General features: G+C 34.1%; 2 protein-coding genes and 1 non-coding gene across 3 annotated transcripts; 1 reads left to right on the forward strand and 2 right to left on the reverse strand.

The window, feature by feature from the left end:
• Positions 1–950: 950 nt before the first annotated feature.
• On the forward strand, positions 951–5,567 carry SCO1 (Translation elongation factor EFG/EF2 protein). Its single transcript, XM_012994582.2, has 4 exons — positions 951–1,500; positions 2,577–3,991; positions 4,201–4,713; positions 5,224–5,567. Exons 1-4 carry the CDS (start codon positions 1,236–1,238, stop codon positions 5,389–5,391), a joined length of 2,361 nt encoding a protein of 786 aa, XP_012850036.2. The 5' UTR covers positions 951–1,235; the 3' UTR covers positions 5,392–5,567.
• Positions 5,568–6,481: 914 nt separating this feature from the next.
• On the reverse strand, positions 6,482–10,505 carry LOC105969807 (hsp70-Hsp90 organizing protein 2). Its single transcript, XM_012994583.2, has 7 exons — positions 9,337–10,505; positions 7,910–8,198; positions 7,715–7,800; positions 7,419–7,642; positions 7,262–7,328; positions 7,111–7,170; positions 6,482–6,941 (listed from the first exon to the last, which is right to left on the reverse strand). The coding sequence occupies exons 1-7, from the start codon at positions 10,276–10,278 to the stop codon at positions 6,828–6,830; spliced, it is 1,782 nt and encodes a 593-aa protein (XP_012850037.2). The 5' UTR covers positions 10,279–10,505; the 3' UTR covers positions 6,482–6,827.
• A 5,999-nt stretch (positions 10,506–16,504) lies between these two features.
• Positions 16,505–16,578, reverse strand: TRNAN-GUU (transfer RNA asparagine (anticodon GUU)). The gene has a single exon. It is a non-coding gene; the product is annotated as a tRNA-Asn (tRNA).
• Between the last annotated feature and the right edge of the window lie 1,700 nt (positions 16,579–18,278).

Below are 18,278 nucleotides of genomic sequence, written 5' to 3' on the forward strand. Positions count from 1 at the left end.
AAAAAATCCGCTAAGTTTTGAAATTTTATAGCTTCTGTGATTCCCAATTTTTTTCCGAAATTCCGATATTTCCGGGCCTTTTGGAATTAGAATGAGTTTTTAGATTCCGAAAATTTTGGAATTGGAATTGGAATTGGAATTGATTTTGTACTTCCGAATTTTTTTGAAAATCTTCCGAAAATGCTAATTCCAATCCGATCCATCCAACTTGCACCCCAGTATACTATAATAAATTTTGAAAACAGTTCATGCATATTTATTAATTTTTAATATTTGTGCCGAAACTTTAAATGACAAATAATTTTAAAATAAGCGAGTAATTCACTAAATTTAAAACTAAATTCATCCATGATTGAGATGTGAAGACTTTATGAACAATAATTTAAAATGCAATTTTCTCTTCTTTTTTTTTAAGAGAAATCATTTTTTTCTTTTTTGATAATCATATTAATTAGAATCCAATTTCTAAATTTTCTTAACTTGGTATTAACTTTTTCCTAAAAAAAAACTAATATTTACTTGTTGGTTTCTTAGAACTCAACGAAAAATTACTCAAATATGATGGTTGTTTCAAGAGTTTCCGTGTGTGAAGGAAACATTGTAATACTCATCAGTTTGAATGATATATTTTCACTTATCTACAAATCAACCTAAGTGAAGCCATATTCGACGTTCATTGATTCCCGATAATTATTTCTCTAATAATATTTATTGAATTAATTATAATTTGGTTAGATTATAAAAAGTTTGTCCATCAGGGGCTTATTTTAATTTATTGAATTTTAATTGCAAATGGTATATTATTTATATTTATAAGGAGAAAGAAGATATAAAAAAAAAAAAAAAAAAAAAAAAAAAAAGCAGACTATGGCCACCCCTGAGGTATGGCTAAATTACGAAAAATCCCTTTTTGTTGGGATAATTAAGTTTATTTTAATTTATTGAATTTTAATTGCAAATGATACATTATATTTATGAGGAGAAAAAATTACATAAATGAAATTTAGGGGCCAAAAAGAACAAGTGAAAAAGAATAACAAATTATTATTATCTAACATATTCGCAATAGATTTCGGGCCACACAAAAATTCATATTTTTTTTTTTTTTTTTGATAATTACAAAAACCCATATCCCCTCCACAGAACCCATCCCCAATTCCTTTTCCCGTTATCCACCATCATCAACACACACTCACAGTGTGCCGCTGTGTGTGTGAAAACAAGAAGCAGCAGCTATGGCGGCAGCTTCTGCGGAATCGATTATGAAAATATCACCCAACTCTTCTTCAGCCCTCTGCAACTTAAATGGCTCTTCCCGTAGGCCTCTGCCGCCCGTCTCTCAATCCACGCGCCGCCGTAGGTGTAACCCTTCTTCCAGAGTTCGGGCCCTTTCTTCATCGTTTCTTGGCACCGTCCGCCTCAGCTCCGCCACCGCAAAGCTCTCGACTTTGCAGCAGAGAAGGAACTTGTCTGTATTTGCCATGGCTGCTGCCCCTGTTGGTACAATTCTCTCTCTCTCTCTCTCTCTCTCTCTCTCTCTCTCTCTCTCTCTCTCTCTCTCTCTCTCTCTCTCATAACTGTGAATTGCATTTCCGAATGTTTAATCTAAAACGTCGTCGTTTCATGGTTTTTGTTAACAGATTATTGACCTATTTCTCTAATTTTAATTTATTAGTATTGATTTATGAATTATTCCGTCTCTGTATTTGTTATATGAGTGTTCTTTTTGCTCAATTGGAAATGGTTCGAAAAAAGCAGAAGCTAATTCACACATTCCATTGTTTGATTGTGGGTTTTTTCAATATGTGCAAAACTCGAGCGCGCTGCATTTTATCGTTCGTCGCTAATATTTAACGGAGTTATACGAATTTTCAGACGAATGGTTCTAGTTTCCAACTGTTTGTATTTGGATCAACACGGAAAATTACAATTGTATGATAAGGATCACAAGAGAACAAGCATAATTGGAATCCATTGTTGTCTTTTCTTGTAAATTCGACCCTTTTTTTTTCTGATAATCCGTATGAAAGTTATTACAAACTGAAAATGATGCAATGATCTATAACTCTCACGACCGAATTTAATTGTTGTTCTAAATCATTGCATAGGGTTGGCTTGATACTTTTTCTTTGTTACCATATTTTCAGACATCTTTTATGTTCTCTCAAGATTCATTCTTTATGTTCTCTAAAGATCCATTTTTTATGTTCTCTAAAGATTCAATTTTTATGTTCTCTAAAGATTCATTTGTTATGTTCTCTAAAGATTCAATTTTTATGTTCTCTAAGATTCAATTTTTATGTTCTCTAAAGATTCAATTTTTATGTTCTCTAAAGATTCATTTGTTATGTTCTCTAAAGATTCAATTTTTATGTTCTCTAAAGATTCATTTGTTATATTCTCTAAAGATTCAATTTTTATGTTCTCTAAAGATTTAATTTTTATGTTCTCTAAAGATTCATTTGTTATGTTCTCTAAAGATTCAATTTTTATGTTCTCCCTCAATCCTCTCTTTCACCCAAAAAACACTCAACACAATTTTCTCACTATTCCCTCTCGACGTTTTTGTCGGACAGAGGAAAAAAGAACAGTCCCACTAAGAGACTACCGCAACATCGGAATCATGGCCCACATAGACGCGGGCAAAACCACCACAACCGAGCGCATCCTCTACTACACGGGCCGTAACTACAAGATCGGAGAGGTGCACGAGGGTACCGCCACAATGGACTGGATGGAGCAAGAGCAAGAGCGAGGGATCACCATAACTTCCGCTGCGACCACCACATTCTGGAACAAGCACCGCATCAACATCATCGACACACCGGGCCACGTGGACTTCACCCTCGAGGTCGAGCGGGCCCTACGTGTCCTCGACGGCGCCATCTGTCTCTTCGACAGCGTCGCCGGAGTCGAGCCCCAGTCGGAGACCGTCTGGCGGCAGGCCGATAAATACGGGGTTCCCCGTATATGCTTCGTCAACAAAATGGACCGCTTGGGAGCAAATTTCTTCCGCACAATCGACATGATTGTAAGTAACCTCGGAGCCAAACCCTTGGTCCTCCAAATACCCGTCGGAGCCGAAGACACTTTTAAGGGCGTAATCGACATTGTAAGAATGCAAGCAATTATTTGGTCCGGCGAAGAATTGGGCGCGAAGTTCTCCTACGAGGAAATACCCGAAGATCTTCAAGATATGGCTCAAGAGTATCGCGCCCAAATGATCGAAAACATAGTTGAGCTCGATGACGTGGCGATGGAGGGGTACCTAGAAGGGCTCGAGCCAGATGAAGAAACTATCAAGAAGCTAATTCGGAAAGGGACTATTGGGGGATCTTTCGTTCCGGTTTTGTGTGGGTCCGCTTTTAAAAATAAAGGTGTGCAGCCATTATTGGATTCCGTGGTGGACTATTTGCCTTCTCCCGAGGAGGTGCCGCCAATGAAAGGAACCGACCCCGACGACCCGGAATTGATAATTGAACGAGGGGCGAACGACAGCGAGCCCTTTGCTGGATTGGCTTTCAAGATTATGAGCGACCCTTTTGTGGGTTCACTCACTTTCGTTAGGGTTTACGCGGGAAAGCTCGAGGCGGGTTCTTACGTGCTCAACTCGAATAAAGGGAAAAAAGAGAGAATTGGAAGACTTCTTGAAATGCACGCGAATAGTAGAGAGGATGTCAAGGTTGCCCTAACGGGGGATATTATTGCGCTTGCTGGTCTGAAAGACACTGTTACCGGCGAGACTTTGTGCGACCCGGAAAAGCCGATTGTTCTTGAAAGAATGGATTTCCCGGACCCTGTTATTAAGGTTGCGATTGAACCTAAGACGAAAGCGGATATCGATAAGATGGCGGTTGGGTTGATTAAGCTCGCGCAAGAGGATCCTTCTTTCCATTTTTCGAGAGATGAAGAGATTAATCAGACGGTTATTGAAGGGATGGGAGAGTTGCATCTTGAGATTATCGTTGATCGTCTCAAAAGGGAGTATAAGGTTCGATTCTTTTTACTGATGTTTTATTTTTTATCGGAATTTTAATTTTTTTTTTTTTGTCGTTATCATCATCTCTGCCCACCTTAGTTCGCGTTGGACGAATTATTTTCGTATTTCGATAAATTAAAAAAAAAAGTACGTAAAACAAGAATAAGGGAAAATAAGGAGAATATTCTATTTTACGAAGTAAATTTGTTTTGCTTAAAAAGGTGGAAGCAAACGTGGGAGCGCCACAAGTCAACTACCGGGAGAGCATATCAAAGATAACGGAAGTCAAATACGTCCACAAGAAGCAATCGGGCGGGTCGGGTCAGTTCGCTGACATCACCGTACGATTCGAGCCGTTGGAAGCTGGCAGCGGGTACGAGTTCAAGAGCGAGATCAAGGGTGGAGCTGTGCCCAGGGAGTACATTCCAGGTGTCGTCAAGGGATTGGAGGAGAGCATGAGCAACGGTGTTTTGGCCGGATACCCTGTCGTTGATGTTCGTGCTGTATTGGTCGATGGGTCATACCACGATGTTGACTCCAGCGTCTTGGCGTTCCAGCTGGCGGCCAGAGGGGCGTTTAGGGAAGGTATTAGGAAGGCGGGCCCACGCATGCTCGAGCCTATTATGAAGGTGGAGGTTGTTACGCCCGAAGACCATTTGGGTGATGTCATTGGTGACCTCAACTCAAGGAGAGGGCAAATCGAGAATTTTGGAGATAAACCTGGTGGCTTGAAGGTAATTTAATGCGATGTGGCAAAATTTCGTTTCAGTTTTAACAATACCGTTTTGACTTTTAACGTGATTTTGACCGTTTTTTAGTATGAATTTGGCAATACTCAGAAAACGGAATTTGTAGTTCTTTGAGTTAGCTTTCTGATCAAACTCGAATCACCGAAGTTGGATATCGGGTGAGAAAGATATGCATGAATCAATGAAAATTGCCCACAACTTTGATTTGAGTTATCTAAAATTCAAAGGGCAAGAAGTCAACTCATTCATGCATAACTTTGTCTGCCGACATCCAATCTAGCTGATTCAAGTTGGATTAGAAAGTCAACTCAAAGGACTGCAAAAAAAAAAAAAAATTGTTTGAGTACCAATATTAGACTAGAAAATGGTCAAAAACACGTTCTAAATAAAAAAAAAAAAAAATTAATAAAATTGAGACGACATTCAACGTTTCAGTTCTTTTTATTATTAAAGTTATAAATTTGATGGCTTGTGAATAATGATTTTTTGGTGAAGGTGGTGGATGCTTTGGTGCCGCTAGCGGAGATGTTTCAGTATGTGAGTACATTAAGAGGAATGACAAAAGGGCGAGCTTCGTATACGATGCAGTTGGCTAAATTTGACGTTGTGCCTCAGCATATTCAGAACCAGCTCGCTACGAAAGAGGAGGCTGTTACTGCCTGATCTTGATTCCTAGTACTAAACAAAAAGTATAAATACAATTCACTATTGCAAAGATTGATGTTCTTTTCGTTTATAATTTTTTTTTTTGTTCGGGGGAACGATGAGCAGATTTTTTGCACATAGAACAATTGAATGGTGAAGGTATAGAAGAGACAGCTTCGGTTGTCTGCTTTTTTATCTGTGGACTTGCCAAATGAGTTTTTTACTATAGAAAGGGGAGTTTAATTGAATTATTTGTTAATGATTTGATGATTATTGTAGATTCTTCAATTTAATCCGACGGAGGACTAGATTAATCGACGATCGATTAGGAACTTCATATCAATATTCCATACTCGTCGATTTTTTTTTTAATTGTTTTAATTTTTTTTAATAATTAAGAAACATTTGAAAGAAATCTAACGAACAAGAGTCACTTAATTTCTATTCATCCAACTAAAATAGAAAGAAAAAAAAACACAGCAAAAACAATGATACTCTCAGTTTTAGCATCTTTAGAAGAAGGAATTTGTCAATTCCGTTTCGGGGTGGAAATTGGAATGGAATTTCCGATTTCCGCCGATTTCAATCTAATTATGTAATAAAATTATTCAATCCGAATTCCAAAATTCCGACTTCCCATATTTCCAAAATTATTTGGACCGGAATTAGAATATACTATGAAATTCCAATTTCCTATCCAATTTAAGTTTCAAAAATACTTCCGAAACTTCCGATTGTTTTTCTGAATATTACACTTAAATTACCAATCTTATTGTGTATATTATATTTTAGGTGACCAAAAATATGAATTTTCCCATTTCCGCCAATTTTTGATACAAAAGTTCCCAATTATGGAACTAATTTTTTCAATCCAATTTCCAATTATTTTGGAACTAAATCAGAACTAGCTTCACTTTCGAAAAAACAATCAAAATTTTTCCGAAACGGCTAATTCCAATTCGATCCGTTCGATTTACACCCCTATTTATGTCAACAAGAATCAAATTTTAGCTTGAATGTTAAACAAGAAGAAAGCATAAACAAAATATTACCACAATCTAGTAATCCATTCTCCTTAAAACTTAGAATCATTAAACCCCATCAAAAATTTACTACAAGTCAATATAATTCAGACATTTGATAATATCCATTCAGCAAAAACAACTTCCAAAATATTACTAGCACAAAACTTTTAAGAACCAAAAGAAGTATTCTAACCATGGAAAATAGTATCTCATCGACATCGTTTCCAAATCCAAGCCCACATCACCAAAAAAATGCCATGGCAATTTCTAAACTGTACGGACAAACCCGAGAGCTAGTGAAGAGTAGTTTATGGACAAAATGCGATTACAGAATAGTAATTAAATTAAATCAGTGAAACATCAAAAGGTGTAATCGATCGTATTAACCATTTCATTTAGGAACAAAGATCTCCAATTTCCCCCGATCGCCTATTTGACTTGAACGATTCCAGCACTTATCAGCTTCTGAATTTTGTTCATCACAAGTGGGTTCTTCATGTGAGCCTGCGCTGCACTCGGATCCTCTTGGAAATCCGACAACACCTATATACACATATATATAAGCAACAAGAATTCAGGAATACGATTGATTAATTTGTTATATTACATAACATAATGTAATACGTATAGAATTGTATAATCATTATAACCGGGGCCCCACTCTTTGTAATCATGGATTCAAAACCTAACGAAACATTGATTCTATACGTACCTGTTGCATCACTGGATCTTTTAAGATGTTTTGAATCTCAGGATCATGCATTCCCTTGGCCTGAAAAATAAATAAATATATATTTGTGTAAGTACTAAATACAGTCGAAATCTAGCTAAACAAGAGACCAATAAATATGTAATATCAAAACCTGTCTCTCTTTCAATTCATCGGGGGTCAAATCTCCACGGCTAGCCTTGTTTATCTGTTCCACACATCTGCAGAAAAATGTGCAAGAGCCGTTTGAGCTATCCGTAAAAAAGAATTAAAAGTTAAAAAAAAAATTAAAAAAAAATTGTGCTTTGTACCTTCTGACACCGTCGAGCAATTCCTGGTTTCTAGGATCATGCTTCAACCCTTCCTGGTAAGTTTCAAGGGCTTTCTCGTACTCTTTCATGAAAAACTGAACAGCACCTTTTCTGGTATATCCTTTCGTAAATGTCGGATCGAGATCAATGCACTTCTCAGCATCTTTCAGTCCCTCAGGCATCGCCCCGAGTTTCGTGTAACAAGCAGCTCTGTTACTGTACGCCTGCAAATTCATCGGTTCAGAAATGCAGTACAAAAAAACATCTTTAAAATATTATTTTAAAAATATAAGTACCTTGAAATCCTTAGGGTTCCTCTTAATCGCTTCAGTGTAGTGCTTAATCGCCTCAGGGTACTTCTGCTCTTTAAAATACTGGTTGCCTAGAAATCATCACCCGAAATTGTTTATAACAAGTTCAAATTTCGTACGTATCGACATTTCTTTAATTAATTAATTAACAATGATTTAATAAAAGACAGGAGGAAACACCTTTATCGCGCTCCTCGTCGGCTATTTGTGGATCAAAGTACTCCTGCTGCTCTAACTCTTTCTTAGCTTTCTCAGCATCATTGAGCTTTTTGAGGGTGTCTGGATTCCGATGCTCGGTTAGAGCTTTCTGGAAAGCTTCAATGGCGGGTTCGTAATCCTTTGAAGACTTGGCCATCTTCGACAGCGCAGTTCCCTTTCTAGTCAAAGCCCTAGCTACCATCTTGTAATCTGATCTCAATTCTCTGCCCCTTTCAACGGCTTTGTCGCAGTCTTTAATGCAGTCCTCAAGCTGAAATTGGAGAAATCAATAAGGGTATTAGACTTGAAATGCAGCGCATGCGAGATTTTCAATTAGCGATAATTAGGGACAAAAGATAAACAGACCCATAAATAGTGACAAAACTTTGCAAGAAGAAAAGCCGACAACATATCGATAAGAAAGGCGACGAGAAAACTAGTTCCAATGGTGAGTTTCTTGTTTTTTTTTTTTACGAAGAAAACTACAAGAATCAAAGTACTCAAAGGCTAAGCATATTCCCAATTTACATTCCGTTGCACCTAAACTTCACCGAAGGCACTTCAAAGGGTGATAAGAGTACGCGAATTCTTTGATAGACACATAAAGTAACAAAATATTGACCCTAAATAATTAACCTAAAAGAATCTTTTTATCTCAGAAGGGTCACTAATACTAAACGACGTCCCCAACGTAATTATGAGCATTGTCAGTCAATCGAAAGAATCATTCAGCACATTACGAATGCCAATTCAGAACAGAAATTCTAAATCTACAAACCTTTTACAAAGAACAAAAGGTCTTCATCAAATAATGGCCAACGGGCAACTACATAGTGCCTGTCAAGCAATTTGCAATAAATTAAGGTGGTGTTTGCAAATGCTAATTTAAAAACAGAAGTTACTGATTGTAAATAAGCTGGTTTTAAGTGCTTATTTGTAGAAGTTGGGCGTGTTTGCAAATACTCTTAAAAATCAACTAAAATTGACAAAGCAGATCTATGGGTGCTTATAAAATTACAGCATGAAACAACTTACTTTAATAGAAGCAAAAGCAAAAGCCGAGTTTGCAAACACCTAAAAACAGATTATGATCTAAAAAGAAGTTCAAAATCTATTTCTAGAAGCTTTTGCAAACACCACCTAAAGCAACTCGATCGCAACTACTAGGGTATATTTCGGTTCAATACACAAGAGTAACTGAACAAACACATCCCCGAACATCATGTACGATAAAACTCAACGTTTAACTAGAATCAAAACAGAATCTAGGGCATAACTACAGCAAATCAGCACCAGAGTATGAGATAAATCAGCTACTAAAGAACTTAAAACACACACAGCAGGGAATTTTGCTTCAATAAAACTAGTTATTATTAATGCACCAAAAATTTATGAAATATAAAATGTACCTTTCCCATCTCAAGATAAACAGCAGCACGGTTAGTAAGGAACGAGATATCCTCATCGTCGAGCTCGATAGCCTTGGAATAATGATCAATGGCTGTGTCGAAATCCTTCTTTTTATAAGCAGCATTCCCAGTTTCCTTCTCTTTCTGAGCCAAAGCTTTTCTTTCCCTCTTCTCCTTCTCTTCATCCATAACCTCCATGGGCTCCGGTTCGGTCTCACCCTCCGTTTCCGAACTCTTCTCCTCCTTCACCGCCTCAGATTCCGCGGCCCTCTTCCTCTCCGGCGAACCACCACCACCGCCACCAGATGTCGACTGCGACGCCGTTTCTGCATCATCATCCTCTGCTCCCCTTGCCTGGAACTTGAGGTTCAACAGAACCCCCAAAGCCTGCATAACCCTCGGATCTTTCAAATACAAGTTCAGATTATTCGGGCTCTTCTGAATATCCTGCATCATTTTGACGAAATCCGGCTGCTGAAGAAGCTCCCGTGTACCCGCATCGCTGGAAAGCCTGACCCACATCTCCGGCCCGAACGCCTCCCCGAACGGGTTCGACCCGGGTCCGCCTCCCCGGGTCCTGGAGCTCCGGGAAGAAGCGGCCTCCGCATCGGCGAGACCCGACTTGAGGGCGTCGTTGTTGGGATCGATCTCGAGGCCCCTTTTGTATGACGAAACGGCGTCGTCGTAGCTGCGGAGGCCCATGTGCGCCGCGCCGAGGCGAGAGTAGCCCTTGCCCCAATCGGGCTTGAGCTCGACGGTCTTCTCCGCATCGGAGAGTGCCTCGGAGAATTTGTTGAGGGAGGCGTAGGCGGCGGATCGGTTGGAGTAGAGGACGTGGTTGGTCGGGGCTAAGCCGATGGCGTCGGTGAAGTGGGCGACGGCGTCGTCGAAATTGCCGGCGGAGAACGCGGCGTTTCCTTTCGCCTTAGCTTCGTCTGCCATTGTTGATCAAATTGTGAGGTTAAATCGAATAGCAGTAGCAGGGTTTTGGGAATCTCAGAGAATTACAAAATATGCAGAGAATTTGAAAACGAAGAGCATAATAAAATGGGGAAGAAAATGATGAGTGAGAGACGAGAGAGTTCTAGGGAGAGGGTTAGGGTTTCTAGAACGTTCGAGGAGAGCGAGGATTTGATTGGGTGTGGGGAACCACGTCAAGCCTATGGTGTACCATCGGTGTTCGGGCCTTATTTTGGGCTTTATTTTTTTTTCCTAATGGACTGCAAGAAATAAGGGCAAACAGCAAATAGGCCCATGGCAAATGTACTTAATTAAAATAGGGACATTCAACTTTTATGTCTTTCAAATAAATCCAGTTCATTCAAACTTATTTGTAAATAAGAAACATTCTTCTATATATATCAAAATTACCTCTAATTCATTGAATTAAACTCCAACTTCATGATTTACACTCCAATTAGCCCAATTTCACCAATTAACCAATTTCTACCATAATTTCAAATTTGACCACAATTTTGACCAGCCACCATCGGAGACCGCCGGTCAACCGCCGTTGACTTTTCTTTTTTTTTTCTGAAATTTTTTTTCGGTAGGTCAATCGTCGTTGACCGTCGGGTCTCCGGCGTTGACTTTTTTAATATATAATTTTGTTTTTTCTTAAAAAAATATTTTTAATTAATATTATTGTCTCGTCTGTTAAATTACTGTCTCAAGCAGTAATTTGACTGTTAATTGATTTTTTTTCTTAACAAAATATTTTAATTAATATTACTGTCTTGCCTGCTAAACTACTGTCTCCAGCAGTTATTCAATTGTCGGAGACAGTAATTTAACTGTTAATTAACTTTTTTTTCTTAAAAAATATTTTAATTAATATTACTGTCTTGGCTGCTAAATTACTGTCTCCGGCAGTTATTTAACTGTCGGATACAGTAATTTAACTGTTAGTTGACTTCTTTTTTGAAATTTTATTTTTTCTTAAAAATAATTATTTTCATTAATATTATTGTCTTGGCTGCTAAATTACTGTCTCCACCAGTAATTTAATTGTCTGAGACAGTAATATTACTGTATTAATTAATTTTATCGTCTTCGCCTGCATTTTTATCGTCTTCGACTGTAATATTAATGTCTCCGACCGTAATATTACTGTCTCATTCAATAATATTACTATTTGAGACAGTAATATTAGTAATATTACTGTTCGGAAAAAATAATATTCATAATATTACTGTCCCAGACAGTAATTTAACAGTCGAGACAGTAATATTAATTAAAATATTTTTTTCTAAGAAAAAACAAAATTTTTAAAAAAAAAAAAAAGTCAACGTCGGAGACTAACGATCAACGGTGGCTGACTGGACGGAAAAAAAATTCAAAAAACATAGTCAATGCTGAAAACAGGCGGTCGACGCCGGAATCTGGCCGGAAAAAAAAATTCAGAAAAAAATTATTTTCTGAAGAAAAAAAATCAAAAAATGGGGGTTAATGTGATATATTTGTTTAAATCCGAGTTAATGTGTAATATTAAGGAAGTTAGAGCATAATGGATGGAATCGACAAAAATTATATTATGGATGGTATTTTTGACTAAAGACATGGGGATGGGTTTATTTGAAAGTCTGATTTTTTTTTTTTTTTTTTTTTTTTTTTTTTGTGGACCAATGTCCATTTAAGTCCCTTGGAATATGCCTTTTTGCTTGCCATTCACCCAAGAAATAATTACCATTTGGAAACAATTTTGGTAGATAAGATATGGACGGCTACTCCTGAGCTATAGTCAAATTACGAAAAACCTTCTTTTATTTGGGTAATTACAGTCCCATCAGCTATGAATTATCTTACGAGAAAACTCCTCTAAAGGTAAATATAAGAGCATCTTCCACCCTTAACACCATTTTTCGACCAAATCCTATTTTTAGTGGTAAAAAAAATGGTGTTATCTCCCACCCTTAGAGCATCTCCGACCGGTCTCACCATTTTTTCACCAAATCCCATTTATGGTGGTGAGAAAATGGGTTCATCTCCCACCGGTAGCACACCATTTTACTCCTCCACTATTTTTGGTGGAAAAATGGTGTTTTTGGTCTCCAATGGGTTTCACCAAAATTTAGACCAAATATTAAAATAATAATATTTCACCATTTCACCACTTAAAGGAAATGGGATTTGGTTTGGTCTCCCATAGCATTTCACCATATATGCACAAAAAATGTAAATCTAATATTAATCATAATTTTATAATATTTTATTTCATAAATATTAATTATAGATCCAACGCTAAGTAATAAATTTTCTTAACTATATAATTTACAAATTATGTTATCATTCTATTAAATGTCTATAAATGTGTCGTCCTGTATTTCATCAATTAAAATGTGTTTCGTTAATCATTTTATTGTTGCTTATTATATTTTATTAATAGCAAATAGCGTATTAGTTAAATAAAGAAATGAACTAATAAACATTGATGCTAACAAAATATGCAGATTAATTAAAAATAAGCATATTTATATTATTAGAATTAATGTTTTGTTAATAATAACAAACGTATTTATATTTTAAAAACTAATTTAATAATTAATACAAATGTATTTACGATAAATATGCTAATAAGTTGGTAATCGGGTGCAATTAGTTAAAATCGTCATTTTATATGATACTTAATAAAATGGTGTTAATTACGGCGAATCCTATTTTCACCTCTATATTTGGTAAGAAAAATAGGATTTGGTGGAAAAAATAGGAAAATGGTGGACCGGTGGGAGATGAAAATTCCTTCACCAAAAAATTTGGTGGAAAAATGAAATTTGAGTATTTGGTGATATAGGGGTTGACCACGGTGGGAGGCTAAAACCAAATCTCTATAATTTTAGGTGTAATGGTGATATAGAAATTTCGGATGGGAGGCCAAAAAAACCTAATTAGATGAAAAAATGGCGTTATGGCGTCCGGTCGAAGATGCTCTTAGCACACCATTCTATAATTTCTCTATTTTTAGTGACAAAATAGTGTATTTGGTCTCCCACCAATTCCATCAAATTTTACACCAAATAATAAAATATTAATATTTTACCATTTTGCCATTTATAGATAATAGGATTTGGTTTGGTCTCCCATGACATTTCACCAAATATATTACAAAATTCTAAGTTTAATGTTAATTATAAATTTAGTCTATTTTATTACCAAAATATTGACTATGAATTTAGTCATAAACAATTATTTTATTAAGTGTATAATTTAAAAATTATGATAAATAAATAAAAATATTGAAACATGAATGAAAACTCCCCTCATATTTGGGTAATTACAGTCACCTCTCTCAACTATGTATTATCGTATAAAAATATCCTCCACGGATAAATTTAGGGATGTTAAATCGATAAAACCGAACCGAACTTTCGGTATGCCAACATTTCATACCGTTTACCGAACTGAATATACAATTTGGGTTCGGTAAATAATCGAATTACATGAATTTTATGTAAAAGTATTAAAAGGGAGGGGGTGACTGTAATTACCCAAACAAGAGGGTTTTTCGTAATTTGGTCATATCTCAGGGGGGCGGCCGTAATTTGCCTTTATACATACAATAAAACCACACATAAACAACAATTTCATAAAATATTGCATAAAAACGTTACAACATAAATTAATCATAAAAACATTACAACATTTTTTTTTGCCAAAAAAAATATTTGATTGGTAATCACTTGAAATTAGTTAATATAATATTTTTATATGCTAATTATAGAATAGAAAAAATAGGATTTGGTGGAAACAATGGTAAAATGGTGGAAGGGTGGGAGATGAAAAATTTTTCACCAAAAAATTTGGTGAAAATATAGGATTTAGGGATATAGTGATATAGAGTTTGACCAGGGTGGAAGACTAAACTAAATCACTATAATTTTAGGTGTAATGGTGATTTAAAGATTTAGGTTTGGAGTATAAAAACACCTTAATTAGGTGATAAATATGGGATTTGGTGATGGGTGGGAGATGCTCTAAGAATGTTAAATCGGTAAAACTAAACAAAAATTTCGGTACGCCAACATTTCATAGATAGTTTTGTGACTTTAAGTTTTGAGCTGGAAAATGTGATAAAAATATTGAATTATAAATCATGTGGAAAATTGATGTAAATAATGTGGAAGTAGCAACATATGATGTATGTAAAAAAAACCGTAAGGGATGGCCTAACGGTAGGAGCAAGTGAGTTTGTGTTAATTGATTCAAGTTTGAATACATTTGACAACGGTCGCTAAGTCGCATTTGTCACACATGGTTAACCTAGTGTGGTTTACGTCTCTCGTATGATTTGCAAGTTATTGTACGAGAATGGAGTCTTAGTGGTTGGAACAAGTGAAACCTGTATCGATAGACCCAGGTTCCAGTCCATTTGCCAACGGTCGCTAGGTTGAGCTTGTTACTCGTGGTTAGTCTAGTGTGGTTTATATCTCTCGTATAATTTACAAGTTATGATACAAAAATATAGGTTTATGCAGTTCTCATATATGATTGGCTACAAATTACTTCATTTAAAAAAAATAACATAAAAAAATTAACATAATAAACTTTCTATTTTACTCTCATTTCAATTATTTTTTAGTTTTGTTGACTTTTTACACATAATTGTTGCCCTTTCACTCTGTAAAAAAACATTAAAGACTACTTTTTGTATTGAATTAAATTATATAAATTGTTATATTTTTTTCCTATAAAAGACCCGAATAAAATTTGTTTTATACTTCCGAAAATAATTATTTTTTCTTTAAAAAGTTTAATCTCAATTTGTTAATCCAACTTTCACGCTCATCCAATACTATAGTTTGGGGGTAATTACTAATTATTGTAGAGTAATGAAAGAAAAATTCGAAGGAGTTGAAGAGAAATTGATTTTCACCTTACGATGTCTTTCAAAATCGAATCTAGTTTTAAATGAATTTTAGAGATATTGGGCCATTCAAAAGATAAATTAAAGAAATACATGGTTATAAATATGGACGGTAATCGGGTCGTATGAACCGAATCAAAGTCTGCACAAACTCAAATATCATTAGACTTCATGACTAAAAGTTCAAATTCATATATATATATATATATATATATATATATATATATATATATATATATATATATATATATATATATATATATATATATATATATATATATATATATATATATCATGTTTTATAGTTGTAGGGTCAAACTCATCTCATATTTACTTCGGCCTTCGGTTTATATTGGACAACAATCGAACTTATAAAATGAATATATATAATATATATTAGTATTGTACAAGGAAATACATATTACTTGAGTACATGTAAATGTTATGAATTATGGTTAACTAAGTAATTGTGGTAAAACCAACTAAAGCTTAAAATATGTAAGATAGTATAGAATTATAAATTAGGTGAGACGATTATAACAGTATCTACCTATGATGCACAGAAACTTCAACTCACACACGTTTTCACGTTTCGGAAATCGGAACTTCATGACATTTGTCGGAAATGTATCGGGGCCGTTTCCATAAATATTTAAAAGTTTTGGGGACAATTCTGATAATAATGAAAAGTTGAAAACGCATTTCCCCACAAAATAAATCCAAATTTCATTGTAAATAAAAACTCCGAATTGCATGCGTTTAAAAAAATCTTATATATTATGTCTTCTTTTTACTTCTAATGGTGTTTTAATATTTTTGCATATGTTAATTCTATACTAAAATAAATTTATACGCCCCGAATGTAAGTTGTGGAATGATATTAAACAAAATAATATTTTTTTAGAAATTATGAATGCGCCCCTATAATTTTATTATTTACGCGTATTCAATAGGAAAATTTGCAATTAAAAAAAGAAGTAGAATTAAAAAGTTGAAAAAAATCTTATATATTATGTCTTCTTTTTACTTCTTCTAGTGGTGTTTTAATATTTTTGTATATCTTAATTCTATACTAAAATAAATTTATACGCCCCGAATGTAATTTGTGGATCGGAATGATATTAAACAAAATAATATTTAAAAAAAAAATTATGAATGCACCCCTATTATTTTATTATTTACGCGTATTCAATAGGAAAATACATTCGTGGAATGATATTAAACAAAATAATATTTAAAAAAAAATTACGAATGCACCCCTATAATTTTATTATTTATGCATATTCAATAGGAAAAAAATTGAATGTTCGCTAGAAAGAGGGGTCGAACCTCTGACCTTGTGGTTAACAGCCACACGCTCTAACCAACTGAGCTATTCCAGCTTTCTTACTATATAATTTTACATATTCAAATATATTTAGTGTGCAACTAATTTTTATGATTTTGTGATTGTGTTATGCACGGAATAGAATTTCAAAGTCGAAAAAAAAAAAATTTATGTACATGATAATAAAAATTATAACAAAAAATATATACACTATTATAATAAAATTTATTATAAATATTTGGATTACACTAACAACATCAACATTCATAAAAATCTGATAATAACATTAATAAAATTACATTATATAATAGTGGAAAATTACATTTAATTACTTCTGGTTGTGCCGTTACAACTCCAGCACACAATAAACGCTAATCATAAAAAATAAAAAAGTATCTCATATATATAACTTCTAAAATTTAATTTTGAACAATACAATAAAATAAAATTTTAAATACGCTAATCATAAAAAAATAAAAAAGTAACTTATATGAAAGTATCTCATATATATAACTTCTAAATTTTAATTTTGAACAATACGATGAAATAAAATTTTAAATATGCTAATCATAAAAAATAAAAAAATAAACTTATATGAAAATATCTCATATATATAACTTCTAAAATTTAATTTTTTAAATACACTAGAAAAAGGGGTTGAACCTTCGACCTTGTGGTTAACAGCCACACACTCTAACCAACTAAGCTATTCCAACTAATTTATTATTGTATTTCTATATATTTTTCTAATTAACATAACCTTGTAAAGGTAAATTCACAATTACAATTTGTAGATATAATTTAAATTTTCCTACTAATTACTCTCCAAGTTATTGATAATTCCTCATAAAGAAACTAGTCAAAAGTTAAAATCCTATTTTTGATAGTTCAAGTTACAAGGGTATTAAGAGAGTCAAGTGCAAAATAATCAATCCAGATAATGGAAAGGACATTATATATTTGGATTATAAATTCAAATAAAGTAGATTGGGTATTAGATGACTGCACATCGAGTATCTATTATCCATATATGTGAAAAAATTAAATGTTGTTTCAATTTTAATAATACTATTTTGACTTCGAACATGTTTTTAACATTTTTCTAGTTTGATTTTGGCAAGATTCAGAACTCAAAAATTGTAATTCGTTGAAATAACTTTCTAAATTAACTAGACCGGATATCGGGAGACAAAGTTGTGCATCAAATGAGTTACATTTTGAATTTTAGATAACTCACATCATCAAAATTGTGTTAATGTTCATTGATTCATACATATCTTTACCCGATGTCCAATTATGGTGATCCAAGCTGGATTAGAAAGTTTACTTACAGAATTATAAATTCCGTATTTCGAGTTTTGCTAAATTCAGTTTCAAAAATATCAAAATCACGTTTGAAATTGAACAATATTATTTAATCTAAAACGACATTTATCATATCCCTTCATATTTACATAACAACAAGGACTGGAACACGCGTCAAACATGAAATAAATCACATGACGTAAAAAAATCCATGAATATATGTAGCAATTAATAATTATCGTCTTTGATAAATTTTACAATATATATTATATGATAAGCAAATTAAATGTACAAAACAATGCAATAACTCAAACAAACAAGAAAGAAATCATATATAATTATATATAATGAAATAGAACCATTTATTGATTTATTTTGAGTCAAATTAAACGCAGCCTAAAATTTGGCATGGTTGAATAAATGACTACAGCCAGAACAAAAACATTTGGC

Source organism: Erythranthe guttata, chromosome 1 (assembly GCF_056151865.1).
Source record: "Erythranthe guttata isolate IM_541 chromosome 1, IM_541, whole genome shotgun sequence".
NCBI lineage: Eukaryota > Viridiplantae > Streptophyta > Magnoliopsida > Lamiales > Phrymaceae > Erythranthe > Erythranthe guttata.